Raw genomic sequence first — 10870 nt, 5'->3', positions numbered from 1 at the left:
ACTTAAATTTAACAGCTGACAGCTATTCAACCAATTCATTTGTGAGACAGTCTAACAGAAGGATGGCCAAAACCAGTGGAATATCAACTGAATTGAAATTTTGTTTTGACTGTATATGTACTGTATATGCATCATTTATAAATGGTTTATAAACTATTTTAACAATTTTTAGCTAGCATAGTTTATTTAATACAAACATGCTACAGATTTAGTTTTCTAGGAATATATGTTTTTCAAACCTTGCTAGATTACTTTTTTTAGCAAACCTTGCTAGATTACTTTTTAAATCTAAAAAAATAAATAACAATGATAACATAACTACTGCTGTAACAAATTTTAATTGTTGAGAATGGATTCCACATTACTCGTGTAATGCATTACTTATTAAATCATTTAAGTGCAGCCATCTTGAAACAATGTGAAGGCAAGAAAATAAACGTGTAAAGGTTGCATGATGCTACTGTTCTGCCAGCAATATCCGTGGATCTTAAAAAACACACAGAGAACAAAAATATCGCAGTCTGTGTCAATGAAACTGTACAGAGCAATATTCTGATAGCAACTCAGAGCGCAAGTATGTGGATTTTTCAGGGAAATCAAGCTACAAATATCTAACTTATAGTTGTTGATTATTGTCTATACACATTAAATTGGTATGTGCCATACAAAATGACAAACTTCACCTTCAAGGTAATAATTACAGACGCTGTAAAGAGTTTGTACATGACTGAATTCCATTAATGCAAACGTTCTCCCACAAGGATATGGGTATTGTTGCTAATGCCTTTTCTTTTCTCATAGAGAAAGTAGAATGCACTGAAAACATCAGATTTATGCCACTGTCATATGCCACACTGAAATCATATGCTGTCCTTGTAGAGGTTTACCACCCAGGACTAACAGCAAGTCAGGCATATGGAGAAACATGGCGTCCTCGTTTTCCTCTGTCAGGTCACCACTATTCCCCTCCTTGCGAACAGCCTCCTGATTCTCAAAGGTGAGACAGCTTCCTTTTAGCTTAGTGTCTTTCAGTGCAGTACTCAAATCTGCTAAACACTTCTTATTGTCCATGTAGAAAGTCTGGAGCTCAATACAGGGCTCTTGCATTGTGCTGCGGGACGGTTGGCACTTGTTCTTAAATGGTCTCAGCTTGTTATTGATGTTGTGAGAGTAGGGTATTTCCCTGAAAAAGATGTTGTTTGGTGCTGTTGGCTGGAAACTCTGGCCTAGGCCAATGCTGCAGTGATGGATCCGGCACAGTGAGGCAGATCCAGGCAACAATGCAAGCTTCTTCCAGGTCTCTGTCTTCAGGTTGAACCTCCACAAGCTGTTCTGAGGGGAACTCTGGGTTTCCCCTCCACCAAAGATGAGCATGCTGTCTTTGAACAATACAGCAGAGTGACCAACCAGCCGGGGGGGACCTGAACTACAGAGTAAGGAATATGTGTTTAGATGCTTCTGATTAATTTTTCCTCAGTTGCTTTGGCTCATTTTTTGAAACAGAACTTGCATTCTCTAAACTTGTAAGTGCAATTGCACAACTGTTTTATGGGGCATCTTAACTCTATTGCATGTATGCAAAATGTAGTAACTCAATGTAGTGGCCAATGCCACCAAAACTTTTGTCAAAGCGTGAATCATACAGGTCAAAATGTTTATATATATGTTTTCACCATGGCAATATATCCTGGAAATGGTTTCTACATACAAATTTAATTTTTGTTCAACTTTTTTGTTGACACTGACTGCTTACTATACAAGTATGTCAGTTTTGTCTAGATGAATGCTATTGTGTATCACACTGAGCTTTTTTTAATACAATTTAATTGAATGGATCATTTTGCATGTGACCGCTCACATGATGAAAGAATGTTTAGAAGTCGTGTATGAAGAGTATGACATTTTTACTGAGAATCAGTTGTGATCATCAAGCCAGGGAATTTAGATAGATAGACAGACAGAATTAAAGAAGAAAATAACGATGGATGTTAATAAAGAAACTCACTGGAAATTGATGCGGCTCCAGGTTTGACTGGTAAAATTCCAGCTCCACAAGTCCTTCTGTTCCCTAAGGCCCTGCAAGCCACCGAAGAGGTACATACAGTCCTGGTGTGTCATAGCTGAGTGACCATGTCTGGGACCAGGCCCACCTTGTGCACTGCTTAGTAGTGACCACATCCTGGAATCTAACATGTAGTAAATATAATTAGTTCGGAAAAGTCATTCAGCTAAATGTAAATTACAAAAATCATCCCCGAGGTGGATAACAGTAAATATTCAGTCTTAGGAGATGCTTGCTTACCAAAAAGCATAAATATGTAATAACACTCACCAAAATCAAATTTCCAGAATTCTTTTGTTGATCCTCTTATATCAATGTATCCACCGTAGACATACATAAATGACCCAAAGATGACAGCACTGTGCCCTTTTCTGTTTGCTGGTGTCACTCCCTGCAAAAACAGTTTACTATAATAAATGGACCATCAAGTGTTTCAGCTGTAAGTCTTGTAAAATCAAAGATGTTCACCTGTAAAGTTTCACTCCCTGTTTTCCAGTTAATCCAGCACTTTTTAACTAGAGAATATAAAACTGAAGAGGTGAACAACAAAGTGACATATTGCTGTGCTAAAACAAAATCTGCATTTATCCAACTCAAGTGTTGCTGTCAGTAAAGCAAAAGGGGACAAAAAAAAAACAAAAAAATCTATTACCTATTACATTTTACTCTTAGGTTGTAATGCTTATAAGTTGTCATAAAATTGTAGTAAAATTCCACTTGAATGAATTTATGAATTTTCTAGTCGACCCCACTGAATATGCAATAAAAATACCTATATCAAACACCCAAAAAGGAATTTTTGAGTTAGTATACGATGAATCTTGCATTCCTCCGAAGACATAGAGAAATTCCTTAGAAGAAAAAGTGGAAATAATTATATGATTACAAGAAATATATCTATGAAATCTATGTAATGAAAATATATGAAAATGTACATTTTACAATGCCACATTGTTCCTCATAGCTGGTGAACTCCCAATCCCTGACTGTGAGTTTGTTATTATGAATAAATTAATTTATAATTACCTGATGTGCTACCATGGTGTGTTCCTCCAGTTCTTCAGGTGCTTCTTCACTATTACAAGGAAGCTCGTTCCACTCATTACAGACTAAAAATATAGACATTTCCCCTGAATTACAATCAGTCAATGCTCCAGGAACCATATACTGTGCAATAACAAGTGCAAGTGTCCAAAGCAGCAGACAGACACAGATAAATAACAATAACATACCCACATTATATTTCCAGAAATCTATCAGTGAGCATTTTTCTCTACCACCTAGTAAGTAAACATGTCCTCTGTGGGCACAAGAAGCATGCTTGTAACGATCAGATGGTGCAGGGCAGTGCTGCGGCACTGGGGTCCACAAACAAGCACCGCTCCCCTGGTTCATGCTTGGGCTTTGAGAGTCTCATGGGTTAATCCCTGTGAAGACAAGCATGAAATACACAAGGGCTACTAATGAAGTCAGGTTAACAACAATACTTCCTAGAATAGCAGACACAGCAGAACAAGAATATTGCAATGAAAGGAATTTTTATTATGGTGTTAGGTAATACATTAGGTAAGTGTTGAGCAAATATTTGACCAGAAAACAGGTGTATCTAGTAAGCAACATTGGAGATTAGACCCTATAATATAAATTATATAAACAGTTTAATACACAAAAGAGAAGCATGGTACATTTTGACACAATAATGTTAAAATTGTCTATTTCACCAACAAAAATAGAGCCTGCCTCACCCAAAAAAAGTTACTTGTTGCCACTACTGACATAATGTATACTGTATGTATATGAATATACACAGTAATTATAAAAGGAACCAATCATATGTTTACCAACTGATAAGGGAACAGATATGTTATTTCCTGTTCTTTCTTTTTTTGTTTCGTTTACAGACAACAATACAGTTTCCGGTGTATGTAGGCCTATCTTCTCACTCACTCTTTTCTAAATTTGTACAGAGGAAATAGTTGAAATGGGCTCTATGCACGGCGGTATTTCCGGTGAAGGTCTAAGGATGCTGGATTACTTCCGCCGATCGTAGAGTCCAATGCTATACCGAGAATTTATATTGGTTTTTATACTCTATTGCTATACTAAAGAAACTTTAGTCACAAAAACAGACAAAACAAAAACATTTTGTTTATGCTTCTTTGTTTATTATATTAAATAAACATAACTATATATAAAATTACATCTAAACGTATTCAAGTTTCGTTTCAAAGACGAGAGGACAGTAAATTTGGAAGACTCTGCCATAATCCCGTTTTCCTCGGTTTTCCTCCGCTTTAAAGTCCCCATGAATTCAAAATTGACCATACTTACTTTGTTTGCCTAAATTGATCGTTTTGTGGTGAACAATTCATCCATGCAAGTCAATCCACACAAAAATTTTTTTTGGCTTCGTAATCTTTAATCAAAATCAGAAATTTCCCCTCCCCTCTGCGTTGGAGGACCTTGCCTGATGACGTAGGTTTCACGGTTTGGGCGTCTTCTTAACATCCGTAATCACGCCCCTCCAACTGACAGTAGACAGGCTGAATGAAAACACCTACTTTTCTAGATCCAATCAGGTGCTAGTTGGGAAAAAAAGTCACGCCTACCATTTTGCCTCATTAGTATTCCGTTTCTCTCGGAAATACGTCACAACACTGGAGAAAAGTCGTTTGCAACTTCCGGTTCACGGGGACTTTAAAGCCCATCTTTCAAGTTGAAGATCCCTGCGAATAGATGTGTAGATAAATGGTGTAGGAACTCGATTTGCGTGAAGAAATTAATCATAAATGTGCATTAAAAAAGTTTTTTAAAAGAAATTGTGAGTAAAATTACTTCCGCTGTCAAAAACGCTCTGATCGGACGTGACGCAACGGCCGGTAAATCTCATCTCTTCGTAATGGAGTCAGACATTGAAGAGGTTGCAGTAGGAGTTCATGTCAACTCTTCCGATGGGCTATTGCCGTATAATTATGAGCCACCTAGGCGAGAGAGGGGTCAGGCAGAGTTAAGGGGAAGGGTAAATGGACAGAGGAGAGAGATAGAGTTGTGGTGTGAGGAGAATCGGTGGAGAATTGGGCAGGTGTCTTGGTGAGTGACCACAGGCTATAGCTAGCTAATTGTGGCTAACGTTGTCTCCATGTTTATCACATTGCAGTATCTTTAATAAATCGTATTTAGCAATATTGGTGTCGACTTTGTTGTTTTTCAAGCATCCATGTATATTGTCACCATCTATGCTAGCAAATATGCGTCTTAAAATGTTTAATTTAGATCCCAGATTTTCCAAACTTAGCCGGCTGTCATACTACTCCCATAGTATTTCCGACGGACATTATGTAAATGGGCTCGCATGTACTGCGGAGTATGTGTATGAAAGCAGTTAGTGTTCCTGTTAGGACGGGAATATGCTGTTCATGTAAATATAGTCATTGTTACAAGGATCTTTTATTGTCAAGTGGACTGGGTGTAAGGCATGCAGATAAATGCCATTACCACCCGATCCCGCCCGCTGAATTTCTGACCATTACCACCCGTTCCCGCCCGCCGAATTTCTGACCATTACCACCCGTTCCCGCCCGCGCCCGCCGAATTTCTGACCATTACCACCCGTTCCCGCCGAATTTCTGACCATTACCGCCCGTTCCCATCCGGTGTGAAGTGTTTTTCACATACCACTTGATATCACATATCACATGTGTCTTGTCACCGAGGAGGCAGAGAAATTGCTTCTCTTTGCCTGGACGAAACGTATCCAAGCACGGAAATCTTTGTGTTTCTTGTTTGGAAATCGGTGGACCCGATGACCAGACAAGTTGGAGTGGTTGCATCCAAAACAAACACAAGAATTCACCATTGTGACAATTCAAACCAACTCAACTAGCAGCTAACGTTATAACGATAAATACAAGCTCTATTTTCTGTACCACCTCTCATACTACGTAAACCCACACTGAGAACCAGGGCAGCAACGCCTATTTGTTTGCCTGTCGTTGCGTCATATGACGCGTTCTCTGGAAAAGGGCGGTTTTTTGAGCCTAGCTTAGAATAGGTACACTTTTTCCTGAATTTCTGCCTGTGGGTGTTGTAAAACATATGTATTCTTATGTATGTCTTTTTAAATTGACATTTTCATACAAGATTCTGTATAAATTAAGTTATACAATTAAATTGAAAGATGGCCTTTAAATCTCCCCAACCGGAAACGCAAGAGCATCCTTGCATCAAACGCGGAAGTTATGCATACAGCCCATTGTAATGTTTGGTTATGGTTTAATATCTAACAAAGTGGGCTAATTGTTTTAAACAAATGTGAACTTCTTGAAAATTAAATTTCTTCCATTAACACATCACATTAAACCTAAAAAAAAAAATCTAAAATAGCCTAACTAGACATGTTAGGTGACGTTTAGTAAGGGATTCGTCGTATTAGTCTTAAAGTAAACTATAAAGTAAATAGTAGACCTAAAGGTCCACGTTTATATGTTGCTCATCACCGCGTGATCATTCCTAACATGTAAACCATTACCTAACCATTACTATGCAACCATTGCTATGCTGAGGACACCCAGCTCTACCTCTCATTTCAACCAGATGATCCCACAGTAGCTGTACGGATCTCAAGCTGTCTGGCGGACATCTCGGCATGGATGAGGGAACATCACCTGCAGCTCAACCTGGCAAAGACTGAGCTTCTCGTCCTCCCTGCCAATCCGTCTCTACAGCACGACCTCACTATCCAGCTAGATTCTTCCTCAATCACCCCATCAAGGTCGGTCAGAAATCTTGGAGTAATCTTTGATGATCAGCTGACCTTCACAGACCACATTACAAAGACAGCTCGATCATGCAGGTTTGCTATGCACAACATCAGGAAGATCAGGCCTTTCCTAACTGAGCATGCAACACAACTTCTCGTCCAGGCTCTGGTCATTTCTAGGCTTGATTACTGCAATGCTCTTCTGGCTGGACTTCCATCATGTGCAACTAAACCTCTACAAATGATCCAGAATGCTGCAGCTCGTCTTGTCTTCAACGAGCCCAAAAGGGCCCACGTCACTCCTCTGCTCATCTCTCTGCACTGGCTACCACTCGCTGCTCGCATCAAGTTCAAGACTTTGACGCTTGCTTACAGATTGACCACAGGTTCAGCTCCCTCCTACTTCCACTCACTACTACAAGTCTACATCCCTACCAGAAGCCTACGATCGGTCTATGAGCGACGGCTCGTGGTACCATCACAGCGGGGCACAAAATCACTCTCCAGAACATTCTCATTCACGGTTCCATGCTGGTGGAATGATCTCCCCACCCTCATCCGGAATGCAGAATCCCTGACAGCATTCAAAAGACAACTGAAAACTCATCTCTTCCGGGAGCACTTAACATAAAAAAAAAATAAAAATAAAAAAAAAAATCCTTTCCTCTAAATCCTCGCTTGCCTGGCTTATGCTACTCCGAGCTATGTCTGAACTTTGTATTTTGAGCACTTTCTTGCGTTGCTTTTGCCTCTTCACGATGACTCGCTTGGTTTAGTCCTCAGTTGTAAGTCGCTTTGGATAAAAGCGTCCGCTAAATGACTAAATGTAAATGTAAATGTAAACGCCCAGCCCGTACATACATCTACTATCATTGCCATTTAAAATGGGCACTTGAAAGTACTAAGAATACATTTTTACCTAATCGCTTTACATTGGTCGCTGAGTAATTACTTGCATACATATAAACAAGGAGTTTATACATATACAAGAAGTGTATATGTGACTTGTTATTAAAGAAAGTCCTGAACATGTCACATGACCGCGGTGAAGAACTGTTTCAACTGATAGCAATGGGTGGAGGATAGAGGTCGTCGAGAGAAGCGCAAATGTTTGTTATTTTTGCCCTTTTGCTGACTGTAATGTAACCGTTTAGATTGCGTTGTTTACAAATGTAGAATAACTTACCGCTCAAAATCCTCGGTGAATGTCTGTGTCCTCCCATTGATCTTCATTGGAAAGATACACGATGTTGTGAAGTAACTGTAACTTAGGCTATTGCTCCCAGACAGAGTGCCAGTAGAAGAGAAGGAGGAGCGAAGAACTTCTGTTGCGTTAATTCTCTCTCAAGAGGGTCTGACTGTAACCCACAGCGCAGACTGTAAAAAAAAAGGCTGTAACCTCGCGAGCACACGAGCTTGTAAACTCTGAAGCAGCCTGGTCTGTGAAACCGGAGGATAGAGTATTCCTACTTAATTTATGACTAGTCTTCCATCTCCTTGCATACCAGTCACTCCAGAAATTAGGGAGTTTGTTTACCACAGCCAGAACATGTCTAGGATACAAACATGTTGAAACCTGCCATCTGTGAGGATGATGTCATCATTGGTCACATGCTATTTCAGTAAGAAGATTGTCATAGCCTCACAATTCCCCTCCAAAGTAGAGGTCTTGGCTAAATAATGCAGACATTTACAGTACTCCCATGATGCCTACAGACAGAGCCACTCTGGTGTATGAATGAGAGGGTCATGTGAAGACACTTTTGTCATAATGCTGTGCAGTGTGCACTGACTTCAGTTCTTCATTAAACATCATTATACTTTAACCCTTTCATGCATGAATTATGATAACCTCAGTCAGGATTTTTTTTTCCCTATGTGTTTTTATTGCTCTTAGGGCATGAAAAACAAGATTTGATTTTTTTTTTTAAGAGATTTTCAGGTGTCCCTTAGAGTGGACAGCATGCATTTATGGTTTAAACTGAAGAGATACTATATTAAACATAATACAATAATCAAACAGATAAAGTATGTGTATTTAACAAACTAATCAATACAATTATATCAAATCATGTGAAAATTATAAAATATATACAAAAAATATAAATTCGAAATATTGCAAATGCAATTGAACTTCATACAAGTTGCACTTCGTGTATCTTTGATATCAGAACATGAGGACGTGATTCCATCAGAAATTTCTACAGCCTGTCAAGGGACAACAGTGGAAACCACTCAGATGCTCCCTCCAGTGTGCCAGAGTATGTCAATTTACCTTTATTAGCTGATAATTCTGATTATGTTCAAGATAGACACATTTCTAGCATAGGCCTCTTCTGAGAAAACCTCGATACGTATCTCATCTGAAATTAGCAGTGTTGGGGCATGCATAACGCATTCAGATTACTTTTTTGATGTTACAAGTAAAGTAATGTGTCACAAGTAACGTGCATTACATAATCAGATTTGTTTTAATGTTACGAGTAAAGTAATGTATTACAAGTAACATGTATTACCTAATCAGACTACTTTTCGATCTAACAAGTAAAGTAATTAATTACAAGTAATGTGCATTACGTAATCAGATTACTTTTTGTTGTTACGAGTAAAGTAATGTGTCACAAGTAACTTGCATTACATAATCAGATTTGTTTTAATGTTACGAGTAAAGTAATGTATTACAAGTAACATGTATTACCTAATCAGACTACTTTTTGATCTAACAAGTAAAGTAATTAATTACAAGTAATGTGCATTACGTAATCAGATTACTTTTTGTTGTTACGAGTAAAGTAATGCATTACAAGTAACATGCATTACGTAATCAGATTACTTTTTGATGTTACGAGTAAATAAATGCATTACAAGCAACATTCATTGCGTAAACAGATAACTTTTTGTTTTAACAAGTAATGCATTACATAATTAGATTATTTTTTTGATGAAATGAGTAAAGTAATACATAAGTCACATAAATTATGTAATCACATAACTTTTTTCGATGTCAATGAAATTAACATTCTAATAATACAAATACATTTATTTACAGTAAAAAAAACGTCACTGCAGATTAAGTATTTTCAAAAACAATATTCACAGTATAAGTATGAATTGTAGCTGAAATATAGCCATTGATGCATGAGGTCCACTATAGTGGACAGGTGATTAATCAGATTTTTCTCCCAATCTAAAATCAAAACTTGGAAAATTTTACTGTCATATGACTCATTAGATATTGCTTGATGCTGCAATATTTCTTTTACCTACAAGAGTCTCCTAGGATAGAAGGAATGGGTGGATATTCCGGAGCAACTTGGCATGTCTGACTGACCATTGGCCATCTTGGTTTGGAGGGGGAAAAACTCGAAACACAACGGCTTGCAACTTGGTTCCAATGTATAGGATGATCCACCAGGGTCCACTGAAGAGATTGATGTGCAACTTTGCCATCAAAACCCTTGCAAATTCAAGAAAATGCTTTTTTAATAGCTGTCCACTGTAGTGACCACTATGCATGAAAGGGTTAAACACGTAGCCTACCAGTGAATGACTCCATTCTTGCACTTAACACTGCTCTGCAACTGGATCCTTGATTTCCTGACTAACAGAAAGTGCTCATCTCACAACGCTATAGAGGTCCTCAAAACTGTGTTCTAAGTCCGTAACTGGATGTTACAGTGTGTTCTGGGGGTTGTGAGAGACCTTGTACCGCAAAGACAACAATTTCTTAATGTAAAACAAACGAAATGATTGTTGACTTCAGGAAGTTGGCTGTAGCCCACTCCCTCCAGCTTAAATTTCCGCAGTCCACTGAGGACTTCTCCTGTAACCACAACACCTCCTTAGTGAAGAAGGCCCGACAAGTAGGTACTTCACTTTCTGGAGAAACTCAAAACCATACAGTAGACTAGTTGTTATAGTCTTTAGTCTAGAATCTGTTAGGCACACTTGTATAAACTGTCTGAATTTTATATTGTTATTTTGTCTGTATATGGTATCGTTATATATTTTTTTTCCATTCATTCAAGTTCAACAATAGGGGGCATCAA

The 10870-nt window shown here is 38.4% G+C and overlaps 1 protein-coding gene across 1 annotated transcript; it reads right to left on the bottom strand.

The window, feature by feature from the left end:
• Positions 1-662: 662 nt before the first annotated feature.
• si:dkey-3d4.3 (actin-fragmin kinase) lies at positions 663-8081 on the bottom strand. The gene is made up of 8 exons (XM_056244335.1): positions 8008-8081; positions 3295-3489; positions 3089-3171; positions 2835-2913; positions 2531-2577; positions 2333-2453; positions 2006-2186; positions 663-1426 (listed from the first exon to the last, which is right to left on the bottom strand). The coding sequence occupies exons 2-8, from the start codon at positions 3455-3457 to the stop codon at positions 832-834; spliced, it is 1269 nt and encodes a 422-aa protein (XP_056100310.1). The 5' UTR covers positions 3458-3489; positions 8008-8081; the 3' UTR covers positions 663-831.
• Between the last annotated feature and the right edge of the window lie 2789 nt (positions 8082-10870).

This window comes from Rhinichthys klamathensis, unplaced genomic scaffold (genome assembly GCF_029890125.1).
Source record: "Rhinichthys klamathensis goyatoka isolate OS25496 unplaced genomic scaffold, OSU_Roscu_1.1 h1tg000961l_1, whole genome shotgun sequence".
Classification (NCBI taxonomy): Eukaryota; Metazoa; Chordata; class Actinopteri; order Cypriniformes; family Leuciscidae; genus Rhinichthys; species Rhinichthys klamathensis.
The sequence above is the reverse complement of the archived record's forward strand: the minus strand, read 5'-3'. Positions and strand labels throughout refer to the sequence as shown.